The sequence below is a fragment of the Silurus aristotelis genome (genome assembly GCF_946808225.1).
Source record: "Silurus aristotelis genome assembly, chromosome: 14".
Classification (NCBI taxonomy): domain Eukaryota; kingdom Metazoa; phylum Chordata; class Actinopteri; order Siluriformes; family Siluridae; genus Silurus; species Silurus aristotelis.
Window position 1 is genome coordinate 4,601,806 of NC_139587.1, and position 17,583 is coordinate 4,619,388.

Below are 17,583 nucleotides of genomic sequence, written 5' to 3' on the forward strand. Positions count from 1 at the left end.
ACTACTACTACTACTACAGTACTACTACTACTACTACTACTACTACTACTACTACAGTACTACTACTACTACTACTACTACTACTACTACTACTACTACTACAGTACTACTACTACTACTACTACTACTACCACTACAGTACTATGTGATATACATAGTGTTAATACATAGTATGTGATATTCTGTATTGTCCATTGCTTTCTGTGCATATCTCTCTCTCTCTCTCTCTCTCTCTCTCTCTCTCTCTCTCTCTCTCTCTCTCTCTCTCTCTCTCTCTCTCTGTCTGTCTGTTGTGATGATGATGAGCGGTTTCTTTTCTGTGTGTATGTTTCATTTCTGTCGACTCAGAGACTTTCATTGTTAACTGTTAATCCTGACACACTCAGCGCCAGCGTATAAGAGCTGTGGCCCTGGCTTTACTCTCAGAGTGAGTTCAGGCAACAGTAACATACGTATTGAACGCACAGGTGAGGCAGAACATACATGCATACAAATACTCAAATTCAAATTCGCTGAAATCTTGTATAGGAGGTGATTATAGAAATTAAGGACTGAGAAGTTTTTTTTATTTACGTTAATTTTATTTAATTTAATTTAGTTTGTTCTGAGATTATTTTTCAGTTTTAGTTTAGACTTTGTGTCCAGTTGAAATGTTTTGTGTAGCCTGCTCTGGCACTCATTTTTCCGTCATTAGTTGATCTGGATGTTATTGCCAAGATATGACATTGTAGTGTCTCTTTCTAGGCATCATGTCTACCAGTGAAGATAAAAAGACCACCTCCCAGACCGACGGCAAGGCTGGTCCGACCAAGAAGTCTGACATGGGCATGGCTTACAAGGTTTCCAAATCACACACACACACACACACACACACACACACACACACACACACACACACACACACACACACATATGTGTATAATCTCTGGGGAAAAAAAGTGCACACTAACCTATTTCCCTGTATTAGATGTTGGTGTTTGACCAGGAAAACTTCCAGGGCAAGATGATCGAAATCAACGCTGAGTGCGTGAACGTGTGTGCGATGGGCATGGACAGGGTGCGCTCACTTCGTGTGGAATGCGGCCCGTATGTTTGTTTTAAGCATAAAGTCTTTCTATGTGCTATATATGGTATTAGTTTGCACTTCTTTTACATGAATTGTATTTGCAGTTTTGTGGGCTGGGAGCAGATGAACTTCTGCGGAGAGATGTATATCCTGGAGAAGGGCGACTACCCTCGCTGGGATTCCTGGAGCAACTGCCAGAAGAACGACTACCTGCTGTCTTTTAGACCTGTCAGAATGGTGTGGACACACACACACACACACACACACACACACACACACACACACACACACAGACAAATGATAAAACAACTTTCTTCTGTGTTTAATCATTAATAGACTGTATGTTTTTTTGTTTAATCTATTCCCACTCAGGACCCTGAGAAGCACAAGATCTGCCTGTATGAAGTGGGCGACTACAAGGGCCGTAAGATGGAGATCATGGACGACGATGTGCCCAGTCTCTACTCTTACGGCTTCACTGACAGAGTAGGGAGCATTTTCGTCAGCTGTGGAACGTAAGTGAGCAGCATTCTGGTACACATCTTTATCTTGGTACAATATTTATATAATATTTGGATTCAATTCAGATACATTTACAGCTTAAAGATGAAACTTCTCAGGCATAGATCATCTAAACAGTCAGGACCTAAAGGATTGTCTAATCATCTGTCAATCATTTGACTTGTCAAGTCAGAAAGTTGTCTTGCATTCTAGTCTTGTCGATTTGGTCCAGAACACTGAAGGAAAAACTATAGTGTGGTGTTTAGTAGTGGTGCCAAATTATTGACTATAGTCTCCAGTATGTATGTTTAAAGGTTACAATTGGATTCATTTAGAATTCATTTGCAGTTTGGGTTCGAGTTGGTGTGTTTCAGTATGTAAGTATGTACACCTACCACCTGCCTTATATTGTGTTGGTCCACCTTCTGCTGCCAAAACAGTCCTGACCTGTCGAGCATTAACAATCTTAACTTCTTCAGCAATGTGAGCTACAGAAGCTCGTCTGTTGGATCGGACCTCATGGACCAGCCTTCGCTCCCCCCGTGCATCAATGAGCCATGACCCTGTCCCCGGTTCACCACTGTTCCTTTCTTGGACCACCTTTGATAGATACTAACCACTGCAGACTGGAAACAGCACACAATTATTTAGTTATTGTTGTAGTTATATTGTAATGAAAAGATATTGTAATAAAGAGCAGCAGTTTGGAGATGCTCTGACCCAGTCGTCTAGCCAATTTGGCCCTTGTCAAACTTGTTCAAATCCTTATGCGTGCCCATTTTTCCTGCTACTATCAAATACAACGCAGACCAATAGTAAACATATTGTTCATATTCTGAATGCACTTTTCTTTTTTTTTCAGCTGGGTGGGCTACCAGTACCCTGGCTACCGTGGCAGCCAGTACTTGCTGGAGAAGGGCGACTATAGACACTTTAACGAGTATGGAGCTCGCTGCCCTCAGATGCAGTCCATTAGGCGTCTCCGTGACATGCAGTGGCACCCACATGGCTGCTACACCATGGCCAGCAAGTGAGGGCCAGGCCAGTAGCGGAAGAGCCGAAGCGGAGAAGAAGCAGATGGCTGCCGGAGGAAGGAAAGGACGAGAGGACACTGTGAGCTCCACCTTAAAAATATTCTTGGTGTACCTAGACGGTGTTTAGGACTTAGACGGACACATACTGTACAAGTGGATCTTTTTAAGCTCCTGAGCTTCCTAAATAACACACACTCTTTCCTCCTCCACTCATTTCCTCTCCTCTCTTTCGCTCATGCAACTTGACTAGTTTTGCCTTCCATATTTTAGTTTTTATTACCTCTTCCTATCCCTACTCTGTCAGAAGGATGGACTATAAAAGAGAGAACAGATAAGATCTTTACATCATCTCCCTTTTTCAAATGTATAGAATCCTGGTCACCTTTTCAATAAAAAACTAATGATTGATACAAATTTCTCTTTTTGTGAATTTTTTGCACGTCTTACCACACATTGGTGCACTTCCTCAAGAACAACATCATCAGTCTTTCTGTAATTCAACACATCTGCACAAAATATGATCTACCAAATGACTGCATAGTAGCGCACTACAGAGTGTGTATTATAACTATCGTGAGGATTATGGTGCTTCTTTAAGGGAGACAGGAAGAAGAGAGACAAACAGGAAGAAGAGGCAGAGGACGAAAAGAACCAATACATGGACCAGGAAATTGGGAAATCACTCAATAAAAAAAAAAAAAAACTCTGCAGCCCAGTGTATTACATACGAACAAGAAATGTATATAATAAATAAGTATTCACCACGTGAATTTTTTCATATTTAGTAGTACTACAGTTTTGTTTTTTAAAAAGGTCTTAATTGGAATTATATATCATAAAAAAATAAATAAATAAATAAATAAATAAATAAAAAGCTGTAAAACTTGTAAATTAGTTTAAGAAAGAGCTGTGGTTACAGCATCAACAATTTTTTGGAACTGAATGCTTTGTTTTGGTTTCTAGTGAAATAACAGAATTTTGTCAATGTATTTTATCTTTTAATTATTTAATTACACTAAATGACATACTTGTAATTCAGAAAATGGACACCTGATACATTCAAGCCAACAAGCCCAATGAGACAAAAAAAAATTTCTCCTACTCTATTCATTGCTCTTTTTCCATAAAATGAATCAGTCCATCCCTTTTAAAAGAGTTTATCGTACTATCGTGTAATATGTGTGTAAAAAATGGGTTTTGTACATCATTTTCATATGCACTTCGGCTGAATGTGCAACATTTACAGCCGAGAACCTGACTATTCATATTTTACTGTTTATTAACCTGAAATTATAAAGGTTTTTATCCTCTTAGTCATTTCTTTATTATAATCTTTTTCTCCCCACAAACACATTTTCATAATCAATCCAAATAAGTACATAACTTAGTAAAACAAGATAAATTGCTTTATTAAATATTTTCATTCACATACAGATAAACTGAAAAAATAAAATTATTTATTATTTAATTTGATTTTTAAAAAAGGTCGTAGTTATGTGATTCCAGCTTTTTATAATAGAATGTTTAGGATAGATCCTCTGTGATGAATCATCAACGTGACATCATCCTTACAAACTCTAAAGAAAAAAGAAAGAAAACAAAAAAAACATGTACAGTTTAGAGTTTGAAAACATGAAAGGAAAGTTTACTTTAATGGTGGCTAATTAAAACTTGGGAAAGTATGAATATAATGCACATTAAGGCACATGAAATGGGGTATTCTGCACATTAACATAAGTAAGACATAACATTATAGGGTTAAAGCAGTACAGGAAATCAAACATTGAAGCACAGAAACAGGAAATCATGCACAATAAACACAAAAATAACCGGAAATTAAGCACATTAAAGCACAGAAACAGGAAATCATGCACAGTAAAACACGAAATAACAGGAAACCATGCACATTAAAACGCATTAAAGCACAGAAATAGGAATTCATGCACAGTAAAATGCAAAACAATGCATGCACATTAAAGCATAGAATCAGGAAATCATGAACATCATAAATTAAAAGACAAAATGTAGGAAACAACACAGGAAAACATGAAAAGAAGGAAATAATGCACAATGAATCATGGAAAAATGTAGACACAAATTGTGGAGATTAAAACATGGTAGAAGGAAATCATGCAGATTAAAATAAAGTGCACATATACATTTAGAAAAACTGGGCACTGTGCATGTTACATCACATTTTACTTTGCATGATTTCTGTCCTTTTGTTTTTGCTGACCTTCGAAGTTTACTTGGCCGTCTCCGTTAAGATCCACATCTCGGATGATCTCGTCAATGTCTCTCGAGTTAAACTGCTCGCCCAGTAGTTTCTTCATGGCTTCCCTCAGTTCGCTAACGGTGATTTGCCCGTCACCGTTCGAGTCAAACTGTGTCACAAAATATCATGAGCAAACCCTGATCATGAGCTGTTTGAGAAATATGAGCTAAATTTTTTATTACGAGAAAAACACTGAAATCGGAAATATTTTAGCATGATAACTCATTCAAAATTCAATTGCGCATGACACCAAGTAGAGGCTATAGAATCTTTTCTATAGATTATAGATCATGATTAAAAATTGTTTTGGCATTGTTCATGCTTTCATTTTATTTAATTTTTGATTAAATTCTCCATATAAGAGAAATACTGTAGTTATTGAAACAGGTCTTTCCAACTCATTACACTGACCAGGCATAGCATTATGACATTGTAACATTATGAGCGATGAAGAACACTGATTATATCTTCATCATGGCACCTGTTAGTGGGTGGGATTTATTAGGCATCAAGAGAATATTTTGTCCTCAAAGTTGATGTGTTAGAAGCAGGAAAAATGGGCAAGCATAATGATTTGAGTTTGAGATTTTGAGTTTGACAAGGGCCAAATTGTGGAGCATCTCCAAAACTACAGCTCTTGTGGGATGTTCCTGGTCTGAAGTGGTCAGTGTCTATCAAAAGTGCTCCAAGGAAGGAACAGTGTTGAACCGGCGACAGGGTCGTGGGCGGCCGAGGCTCATTGATGCACGTGTGGAGCGAGGGCTGGCCAGTGTGGTCTGTGGTACTGTAGCTCAAACTGCTGAAGAAGTTAATGCTGGTAATGCTCGACAGGTCAGGACTGTTTTGGCAGCAAAAGGGGGACCAACACAATATCAGGCAGGTGGTCATAAAGTTATGCCTGTTTGGTGTATAAGGGAACTGTTCTGACGTTAGATGTTTGGAGTTTTCAGCTATCGTTCAGATTAAGAATGCGTGCACAAGGACCTCTTTGAAGGCGTCTTTTAATTCTTTAAGTCCAATCATGTCTGCTGTTTCTGCAAGCATTTTAGGGCCCATCAGTTCTACAAACTCTTCAAAGTCGATTTTTCCCCCACCTGCAAACACACACACACACATTTGCTTGTTAATTGTCTAACAAAAATTCTCCAGTCTGAGAAGCCAAATACTACCCAAATCAGCAAAACGTTAGACAGATAAAGTAAATAAGACTAATTACCTCTCTACTGTAAGACCTGTTATTCCAACCCCTTTTATATTCAACCCCTCAAGAAGTGGGATATACAGTATTAGTCAGTTCTAGAAGTTGATGTGTTGTAAAGCAGGACAAATGGGCAAGCGTTGGGGATCAAAACAATTTGGCAAAGGCCAAATTGTGATGGCCAATCAATGAACTACTGTAGTTGATGCTAGTTCTGATAGAATGGTGTCAGAACATACGAGGTGGTATCAAAAAGTTTAGAGACAAGAGACTGGATCTTCATCTTTGGGAAGAGGGCAAAGTCCACAGGAGCCAAATCTGGCGAGTAGGGTGGGTGTGGAAGTGAAATCTTGTTGTTTCCGGCGCGAAACTCACGTTTTAGGAGAGCTCGGTGACAGGGTGTGGACGTGGCCAGAATAGCAGATGTGATAACGCAAGAAGCTGACCCTGTCCTTCACTGAAATTATCTACGATAGGAACGTTAGCATTAGAACTGGACCAATTGGCAATTGAAGAAAGTGCTTTGCTCTGGAGAATCACCTTTCTTTTATCATCATGATGGATGGTTGGGTGCATGTACCTGGAGAAGAGGCGGTACGAACGCAAGACACCGGTAGAAATTGAATGCTAGGAAAAAATCGTTCCTTGTATTTACACGGATCTTACTTTCCACCTTCCTAAAAATTTTTTGCTGAGCAAATACCTCCCTTCTAATGGTAGTGGCCTCTTTCAGCAGGATAATGTGCCATGCCACACTACAAAAATTTTTCAGTAATGATTTGAGGAACATGTTTGACCTCCCTGTTTGAGATTCCCCAGATCTCAAGCATCTGTAGGATGTACTGGATAAACAACCTTAGTTCATAGGGGCTCCACCTTGACATGACTGCTGCTCACATCTTTGTTCTAGATACCACAGAACACCTTCCAAGATCTTGTGCAGCCAATGACTTCATAAATTAGAGCTGTTTTACTGGCATAAGTACAAAATATTAAAGTCTGATTGGTGTGTAATATATTACGATTGGAGACGTCACTCACCGAGCTGCTGACTTAACCCAATGAGCTCCATCTCTGTCGGCATGTATCCCATAGTCCTCATGCACTCACCCAGGTCCCTACAGCTGACATAACCTTTGTTCCTGTCAAACTCTTTAAAAGCATCCCGCAGCTCTACACACACACAAACACAGCAACATTAGTTGAATGTGCTCTCTACCAACATTAAAATTTCTGTATGGTTTCTGTAAGTACCTTCTATCTCCTCTGGACGAAGGTCCCTCTCCTGTTGTGTGACAGCAGAAAAGAAATAGACACATTTACTACAAAAATACTACTAAAATATTCTCACACCAAGGCTCATTATATTGTGCCAATCCAATTAGAAAATTAGCGAAAAAGATGAGAGAAAAACTGGATGAGGGGGAAAACGAGGAGTGAAAATGAACAAAGTGAGAATCACGGCACCATTCATTAGTATGTGATTCAACACAATGACTAGATTAAGTGTTGCATGGCAACAGCCTCAGATAAAAAGATTAAAGGGTTTAGCTTGATGAAGACCCCACAAACCACAAAGCACACACACAATCACATTGTCTACACTATCAATATAATTTATAAGGCTGTGTGTGTTTCGAGAGAAAATTCCTAAAGTGATGCTTGCTTTCCATTCACAATGTTATTTGTAATACTAATACTAATACTACTCTCAGTGGATTATTTTGGCTCAACCACCAGCCCACCTTCTATAGCTAATCCTCTCTAGTATCATTTATTCTGCTCAATCCTCCATCAGATATAAAGCGTTCTGTTTGGCATTTTGCATGAAATCACTTGAGAGTTTAGTTCGTTTTTTAGTTGTGATTGCAGAAAATGTTCTCGGTTCAGTCAAGAGAACTAAAAAATGTGTGCAGATTTTGACACAATATTTGCCATGATATAAAATAGATTTCCACTATTCATCAAATACTTTTCTCTTTCATCAATTCTATTTAATTTCACCTCTATTTTAATTGATTGTATTAGTGTAACGAGTTCTTTTTGGTTTGTATCATTAATTAACTATTAAATTGTAAAAAAATAACTAAATAGTCAAATCAGCATTAATTAACTGTGATATGTTTGGTTAAAATGTTCTTCAGACAGAAAAAGAATGGCATTTTCAAAGCAAAATTTGGACATGACAGTTCTTTAAAGATATCGTCAATGATTTTGTCTTTTGACTTATTTTTGTTTTTTCCTTCAATGTTCCACCCAAAGCCATGATCCTAAAACACATTTGTCAAGATTTGATACCAAATCTTAATTTTTTTTTTATCTATGGAAAATTCATTTATTTTATTCTTGCAAGCAGAACGGGACAAACATGGTCAAGGGGATTATTATTAGTATTTTAAACCTATTTAGAAATGGGTGTTTCTAGGAGGTGGAACATGTAAAACACTTCCAAGCTACAGATTTTTGAGGCAAATATCCAATTTTTATCAATCTTCTTAAATATCTTTTATGATAGACAGGCTTTCAAGAAGCTGTGCTAAGCTAAGTAATACAATGAAGTATAAACTTTTATAACTATGAACCTGCAATCTCTTTTAACCATAACAGCATGTTTTTAATCATAATAAACATGTTTCTTAGCCAAAGCGTTCCCAAGCCCATAGACGTAAACATGCACAGAGTCCCATCATTAAGCATAAAGATCGAATGAAGATAATACTTCGGGGCATGATAGAAGCTTCTATGATGGTTTGTCCACACAATGATGATGCAAATGGCAGAAGTGGGTTTTTCTGTTAACATACTGACAATAAAATTCGATTTCTGCATACATACAAGCTGAGCCTGAGAGAAGGCCTGCCTGAGGAAGATGCACGCTGGTCCGACGATGTTGTGAAGCATATTGCAGTTTTGAAGCAATGCGTTCAGAGGCTGCTTAAACTCATGGTGTACCACATTCTCCTCATCGGATACTTCAGGTCCAAGTGATCCAGACCCAGATACATTGGTCAAACCTTTATTCTCAGGTACACTCTTATAGTGGGGCCAGATATCAGTTAAGACATATAATGTTATTAGGAGCAAACATCCAAGCAAAAATTGTGCTAAAATGACAGCAGAAGGATAGAAAGTTTTAAGTTCAATAAGTGCCAGACCGTAAAATGTTCCCTTACTGTTATAAATGCATCCTGAAACACACAATAGCATTAAAACTTGGTTGGTACCTTACCTTCTTTAATTTGTGTTTCTCTGGATTGGTGCAATTTCCCATCAGTCCTCAGAGATATGTCTGATTTTCTTTCCTATGTTATCGCTTTCTCTCTTTTTCTTTTCTTTTTCCTCCTCCTTTCATTCTATGTAACTACTTTACAGAACGGTGCAATGCTCATATTCTACATGCAACAAAAAGTCCTCGTTCCACGTTTTCAGTGTAATTAATCACTCTCATCTCATCTTATCTGATCGCACAGACTGTCCAGTGCTCACTAAGTCCAACTCAGACAATGACGCAATAAGACTCGATGTTAATTTCACTCACCTTTTAAAAACTCTTCCTATCAGTGTCAAGCAAAAATGAACAGCCTTAACGCATCCTGCATTTTGCATCACACATTTTATACCCTTTCCATGACTCTTTACACATTTATTCACGTCTGCCCTCTTACTATAAAATTTGGCAAAAGACTTTTTCAAGCTGAGAGATGAGAGAATAAAGGGGGTGGGTGGGCAGAGTGGGTATTAGCAAGAAAATGACCCTTTTTAATCCCACATTTCAGATTAAAAGACGTACAGATGGTGAGTAAAAAGAAAAAAAGAAAAAGGAACAAGTGAAGGAAAGTACAACACAAGTGGGCAGGGTTTGCATAGAGGTAGAGCTGACTGTACATGTTTGTGTGGTGTTTTGCTGTTTGCGTGTGTATGTGTGCATGCTTTAATCCGAATCTAATCACTATGTCGGCATGTATGGGGTTTCATCTGCCACTCTTTGGCTTGTATATTAGTAAAATCTAGTTTCTGTTATCAGGTTTTGCAGGTCAGCCTGGACTATAATCCACATTAATCCTCCTGAATACTCACATACACAAAAAAAACCTCACTATGCTAAATGTCTCTCTATGGCTTTTTGGCTTTATGACACATGCACTGGTGCTTATTAAAATATTGTCTATTCACATTTATAACTGTAATGTTACATTGGCATATCAGTCTATAAACAGGTAACTTACAGGGTCAACGTGCATGTGTGTGTGCATGTGTGTGTGTGTGTGTGTGTGTGTGTGTGTGTGTGTGTGTGTGTGTATACGCATGTGCAAGCATCTAGGTCTTATCAAATGAGATAATTCTTGCTATGGAATTTCACGGCCAGAGTAATTATTCGTTGTATCACATTGCATACTTTGTGTGTGTGTGTGTGTGTGTGTGTGTGTGTGTGTGTGTGTGTGTGTGTGTGTGTGTGTGTGTGTGTGTGTGTGTGTGTGTGTGTGCATAGATGTCCGTTGATGACATTAGATGGCAGCAGAAGCATATGTTCCTTTTGGTATTTGGTTCAATATTATGTTGTACATGATCCACTACAAAATTACTAATTTGTCCAACATGGTTTGCAAATCAAACTAAACATATGTAAAACTTTTGGTGTAATTTAGTTGCTTAATTTAAAAAATAAAGTGCCATTAATATCTTGCAAACTAAAGTACCCTGCTTCTTTTTTGTATATAATATGGACTAATTACAAACATTATGAGGACAAGTGAACTTGATTTTTTTTGGCATTGTTATTGCAGGACATTTTTTAAACCGAAGACAAATTTTCTCTAAATGGAAAAAATAAAATGACTGACTTGGCACATGTTTGAAGCATTTCTGCTCAACTTTTATCCAGTTTTCCCAATACATTATCCTGCAACTGGAAATGTTTTGCCATTTATTAAAAAGTTGAATGAACTCTTCCAAGAAACCATTTTACAAAAATATATTAATTCGGCATGAAAACGTGATATTAAACTGCAAAAAAAAACAACAACAAAAAAACATTGTTGTTTAATAGTAAGGTGAGTATTATTTTATATACAAATAGGTCACTTTCATGAACTTGGTTCAGGGTTAGTTTTTACTTTAGGCATTGACTGGGGAACTGACAGATAGAGTCAGTCTTACAACTACACAACATATAGTAGATCAGCATATACTAAGGTGCTGGGCAACAACAAGAACCTGAAACAGCTTCAATGCTCCTATATGAATTGTACACATCTCTGAACCTACCCTAGATTATTAAACACTGCTCTTCCCATATACATTCCCTCAGTTAGTGTTCGATTGACAGCATCTTCATTAAATGTGAACAGAGTGGAGCATCGTGCAAGCAATGGTGGACAGTAATGGAATAAATGTAATTCGTTACTGTACTTAAGTGGCTTTCCTGAATGTTTGTACTTTACTGATGTTTTTCCATTTGCGGAGACTTTAACTTCACCACATTTCAAAGTCAAATATCGGACTTTTAACTAAACTACATATTGAGTAATCAGTCGTTCCTTTTTATTTATGAGTGGATGAAAACTCAAGCACACAGCAACCCACCAATCAGGGTACAGTCTGCGCTGTTTTAAACTTGTTTTGATTGGCGCTTCGTGTATCTACTTATCACCAACCTCAGTTAAACAGCAAGCAGAACATGGGGAAGAAATGAGGGAAGAAACTCCTGACTCAAACTCGCCACAACACCCGTGGTCTTATTGGCACTATTTTTTGAAGTAGTTGAAAAGAAGGTTTTGGGCTCATGATAATTTGAATAGAAATCAATCAGTGTTTGACTGATTAATACAATTCTATAAATAGATCAGTGTGCTGAGAGTCACATTAGAGTCTTTTTACATAAACTGAGTTGAGTCTTGTGATAGAAATGATAACAGGAACATTATAGCTGTAATAAATCATAGCACTTTGGATACTTTAGTACATTTAAAGGCAAATACTTAAGTGAAAGTTTAAATGGAGCACTTTTACTCTTACTGGAGTCATATTTTTCTGAGTGTATCTCTACTTTAGCTCAAGTACCTGGTTTGCATACTTTGTCCACCACTGCCTGGAATCACTCCTATAAGCATAGAAATGTTTTAGAAAAGGATAAAGTCATTAATTCTTCGTAATGACTGATAGCGATACTTCATACTAAGAGAATGAGGAATTGCCTATAAAAGTATATCAGAGCATATCATGTTTTCTGTTCATTTCAGCTGAACTTTCAGACAATCAGATCTACAAATCTTGGGAAAAATACATGAGGATTATTAAATAATCATGAGGCTATAGTCTTTTCCAGGAAGGTGAGCATTTGAGATTGGGTGTCTTTCCTGTTCCCTTCTTTCCGGCTATAGGATGTCAGTACCAAGTGATTACAGCAAGATTATCCTTAGTACAGGAACGCAATACCACACAACAGGGGTCACTGACTCGAGAGTGAAGCTCAGTCAAACAGGCTGCGTGTGTTATCTTTTATCTTATGCCAGTCCATAAACTACTCAATAAACTAAAAAGGAATTGAGAGATTATTAGCGGCAGAGTAGAGTTTATTGCTGTTGTACACCATGATCCTAAATTGTTGTGCTTTCTTGGATGCTTTTCTGCTCAACATGTTTGCACAGAATTCTTTATGGGGTACTATATATTACTATTTAACATATTGCTGTTTGTAAATTGCCCACTTGTGAACTTCTGGTTAAATGCTAACTGCATTTCATTGGTTCTGTACATGTAGTTTGCACAATGACAATAAAGTTGAATCTAATCGAATTTAATCTAACAATCCATTTGCAAACTCAAATGTTTTTCTCACCATTGAATGTTTTTCAACGTTTTGAAACACGTTTTCAACGTGTACAAACATGCCAGAAGATACACAGTTTCTTAAATACTCACACCAGCCATTCTAAAACCATCAACCATTTAGATGTTTTACATGCACGTGAACTAAAGCTCTGCATTGACTGCCTGATTAAATAAATTCATAAACAGGCATTATAGATATCAGCATAATTTACCAATAGAAAATCCTATTTCCACAGGGGTTTCCTAATAAATTGGATATACCTGGTAGCTGGGTTTGAAACTTATATCATAAGTAAATCAGCCCAATACATTTGTAACACTAAAAATAGTAACTATCTTTAATTAGGATGATGTTTAATGACTGAATATTTATTTATTCATAAGTCAAATGATAAAATCCTGCTTTTTTCTGCTTAGCTACTGATAATGCTTATACATACTAGTGTATTATATGCGTGTAAACGTAGGCTGGAAGAAGAGAAATATTACTGAAGAGATAAAGGATCTGAAAAGATGTTTAATTATTCAGTAGAGCTACGAAGCTTGATCACAAAGGACCTGCTTATGAAAAGACTTTTCGTGCACATGTGTAATGCACACTTGTGAATCTTTGCAAGGATAAAATATAAAATAGTTATGTTTAATAGTTAATAGATAATAAGATATTTATAAGATATATATAAAGTTATATTTAGTTGTATTTTAATAAACCAGAAAACTGACATTAATGTTTATAGTCTATCAGAGCACTGTATTTTCACTGAAATCAGTCTGATTTAACACTTATATATTAAATTGCGCAACTAAATTGCGAAATAAAAACGATTATTATTATTATTATTATTATTAGTAGTAGTAGTAGTAGTAGTAGTAGTTGTATTAGAAGAAGTAGTAATACTATTGTTGTTGTTTTTTTAAGTTGTTTATGGTTTCACTCTGATCCTTTGACTGTTATAGGCTGTAATAAACTGTAATTTGCCATAGCTTACAAACCAATGTTTTGGGTTTTTTTTGGTACAAAAAGCAGTTCATTTTCTTGAAACTACATTTACAAAAGAACACAGGTTATTTGCTTGTTGTTTGTGTCTTTGTGTGTATATGCATTATGCACTCTTACTTGGCCAAACATTGATTTCACAATGGGCCTAAGGTCAGTTTCCGTTTTCCCTCGCTGTTCCTTTGTTCCAGCCACCGTTTCTTCCCCTTCTTCTGGTGTTTCAAATGTTGTGGAAACACTCTGTCTCCGTGATCCGTTAGATTGAGACATTGTGTTTAAGGCTTCACCATTTTCAAGCTGCTTCTTCTGTTTCTCCACTGTCTTCTTAATGGCAGCTTGGACCTATTGGCATCAAGAATATGGTATTGCATTCAGTAGCAAATTCAAAGCATAGAGCATGCAAATACTTGGCCTATGTTTACATATCTGATCCTTTTTAAAGCAATAATAATTGTGTAAATTTTGTTATTTGTAACACTGTTGGACTTTTCTGGAACATCAGCAGCTTTTTCTTTTATATGTACATGTTAAGGCAACGTGACCTTGCAACTGGTCCTCAGAACTGGTTAACAGAGCTGTCAGTATACTGTCTGAAATCCAAGCTGATAGTTTTGGAAATGACACGAGCTTTTCAGATTGATAGTATTTCATACAGGGAGAACTTGAGCTCTTCAGATCAGCTCAATATGAGTTCCCCTATGCCAGGAGAACATGAGATGATCAAATTAGCACAACATGACCACTCAGTGTTCATAGAATTTGAGAAAGAAAATGGGAGCTCTGCTTTACCATGCTATGACTCCCCTGTGCAGATAGAACCTGAGCTATCCATAATGACAAACCATGAGAACCCAATATTGATATAATTGGATATTTTTAGATTAACATGAGCACCCAATACATGATTACTCTGGATTGGTCTGACAGGTCTACTCAATGTTTAAAAAAAAAACAAGATATCCGGTTGGCACAACATGAGCACCCAGCGTACCCAAGAACTTGAGATCGGCAAATTAACTTGAGCACCCGGTGTTGACAAAACTTGAGATCTCCCCATTAACACAAATACCAAGTGTTGGTAGAACATGAGTTTTCCAAATAAGTGCAACATGACCAACCAGTCTTGATAGAACCTGAGATCTTCAGATTAACATGAGCACACATTTCCATATTAACGAGAGTACCCAGTGTTGCCAGAAACTGAGTATGAGCACGCAATACAATTCAGATCTCTTAATTGGCTCAATGTAACTCCCACTGTAGGTAGAACTGTAGAATGGCTCAATATGAGAACAAACTGTTGGCAAAAATGTGAGACCTCTGGATTCAAACATAATGAATGCCCAATGATTAAAGACTTTACATCATTACAGTGTTGGTTGAAGTCAAGATCTCTAAACTGGCTCAATGTGGGTACATGGTGGTTTTTTTGGAGATTGTTGGTTGGTAATATTTTCCTATTGGTTCTGAATTATACAGTGTTAATAGAACTCAAGATCTCATGTCTGGTCAGATGAGCTCTAGGTAATGGCTATACAGGAGCCATGGGCGTTAATAGAACATGAGCCTTCAGTCTGGGATGTATCAGCTTGCTGCTCTTATTGCTGAATTGAAACAGGCCAGGAAGTTAAAGTCTTTGTATATTATGATAATCAATAAAGCTCCTAATTGTAGCAAAAGAACAGGTGTAATTTCTTTAAACAGGGATATTTTTATTTTAGTTTTACTACTGAGGTCTTACACTATTAAGCTCGACAAACCACTAACATCAAAACTAACATCAACAAAACCATGTGGAATCTTTTGTTTGACATCTAATTTCATGAAACAAATAAGTAATTAATTTAATAGCTGGAAAGTCATTAATCATTCATCTTTCTTTTTGTATTCTAAGGCAAATCTGAAAAATTTTCTTAATTGCATCAAATATGGATAACATTCGTAAGAGTTTATTAACCATTATCAATTAGGATGCAAAATAATCTATAAAATGTACACGATAATTCTGTAAACATCGCCTTTCAACAAAAAAAACCCTTCCAAATCTTAAAATAATAATAACACAAATCTGAGATATCTCCAGAAGAAACACAAAAATGTGCATTTTGTATGTTTTCACCCATAGACATGTACACACACCTGTTTTGGCGTCCTCTCGGGTAAAGCGCTCATTCCGCCACCACTGCCTCCCCCTCCCTGTCCGTCTCGAATGAGCATGAACATCGTTGCAACGCTTGATCTCTCTCTCTCTCTCTCTCTCTCTCTCTCTCTCTCTCTCTCTCTCTCTGTAATCTAACACCTGTCCTGCCCTTTCCAATGTGTCTCTGAAGTGTTTTCACTGAAGCTGTTTTCCTTTTTATATTGTATTTTTTATTTCCCCTTTTAAATCCATGATAGACATAAAATAATCATAGTTTTCGATGGCGTTTAGGGTGTCAAAAGTGCACTTTCCTTTTTTCCTTCCGTTCTTTTCCACATTTCCATTTCCTTTCATCCTTTATGATCCTCTATAATGAAACCTAGCCTTTGATTTTCTTCAATCTGCTAACATTGTGTCTCTCTCACTCTCTCGTTCTTCCTCCCTCTGTGTCTCTTTCTCTCTCCTTGTCTCTCTGTTCCTTGCTGTCTGTCCAAGTGGGGGTGTTTTATGCTTTTGGGCTGAAGGATCCTGTGTCTGTTCCTCAGCATATGTACTTCTTCCTGGTGAAATTGTATCCATCAGATACCCACGTCTCATTTTCCTTATCTTCCACTCTTCATCTATCCCTTCGTCACTCATATGGATGGAATGTTTTCTTTGCATTGGTCAGATTTACTGTACTCGGTGACCTTCATGCCAGGTGAGATGAGAGGAATTGCTGCATCAGTAAATGTAATAAAGCCTGACCTGTAAGTTTTGTGCTGTGCATACAAGACCAGCTCATTTTCGTCAAAGCTACATGCTTGTTCAGCGGTCTCCTTTTTCAAAGATTTCAGGTCTGCTCTCTGTGTGTGCTTCTTGATATTTTGGGATTATTTCTGCAATAGAAAATGTTTCAGAATGGTAGGCTTTCTGTGCAGTAGTCTTGTGGGTTTGCTCTTGATGAACCAGTAATTAGCTATTCAGTAATTACTCATTAGCACTAAACACTAATAATTCCTGCTGACTCCATTGACTTTGGATTTGAGAGCTTCATTAAGAGCAGACGTTGCCTTTTTTTTTGCCCTTCGCCTTGGTGCACTGTTAACATTACAACTCCAAAACATGCATGGGGGTAAAATAGTGGGTTTTTTTGTCCATTAATTAACAAAACCATGCTGGAAATAATGCAGAACATAAATTTAGAGCCATAAGGATGCATGTGCATGCAAGGTGAATATAATGAGGTAGAAATGTAGTAAATAGATTTTTCATAAGAAAGGTAGATGGATTGAAGAACATTTGTTGTAGAAGTGAAACATGTTGGTACTGGTGTCTCATGAAAGCATTTTAAATCAATTTGGGTGGAAAGTGTCAAACTAAGTGTACACTCAATACTGTACTTGAGTATATGATTCAATTAAATTATAATTGTTATACAGTTATACATTTTATCATTACATTATTAATTATTACAAAATTAACTCATAGAATTTTTTTCAATTAAATATGCCATTTTTCTCCCCTTACTTTTAATTTAAAAAATCTTTTTTTTTTTTTTT

The 17,583-nt window shown here is 37.0% G+C and overlaps 2 protein-coding genes across 2 annotated transcripts; one reads left to right on the plus strand and one right to left on the minus strand.

Moving 5' to 3' along the window:
* Positions 1–431: 431 nt before the first annotated feature.
* crybb1l1 (crystallin, beta B1, like 1) lies at positions 432–3,015 on the plus strand. Its single transcript, XM_083560022.1, has 6 exons — positions 432–467; positions 745–839; positions 968–1,086; positions 1,171–1,303; positions 1,439–1,581; positions 2,430–3,015. Exons 2-6 carry the CDS (start codon positions 750–752, stop codon positions 2,599–2,601), a joined length of 657 nt encoding a protein of 218 aa, XP_083416148.1. The 5' UTR covers positions 432–467; positions 745–749; the 3' UTR covers positions 2,602–3,015.
* A 976-nt stretch (positions 3,016–3,991) lies between these two features.
* Positions 3,992–16,523, minus strand: cabp2b (calcium binding protein 2b). Its single transcript, XM_083561687.1, has 7 exons — positions 16,042–16,523; positions 14,023–14,244; positions 7,329–7,359; positions 7,116–7,247; positions 5,861–5,970; positions 4,838–4,985; positions 3,992–4,178 (listed from the first exon to the last, which is right to left on the minus strand). The coding sequence occupies exons 1-7, from the start codon at positions 16,123–16,125 to the stop codon at positions 4,153–4,155; spliced, it is 753 nt and encodes a 250-aa protein (XP_083417813.1). The 5' UTR covers positions 16,126–16,523; the 3' UTR covers positions 3,992–4,152.
* Positions 16,524–17,583: the final 1,060 nt, after the last annotated feature.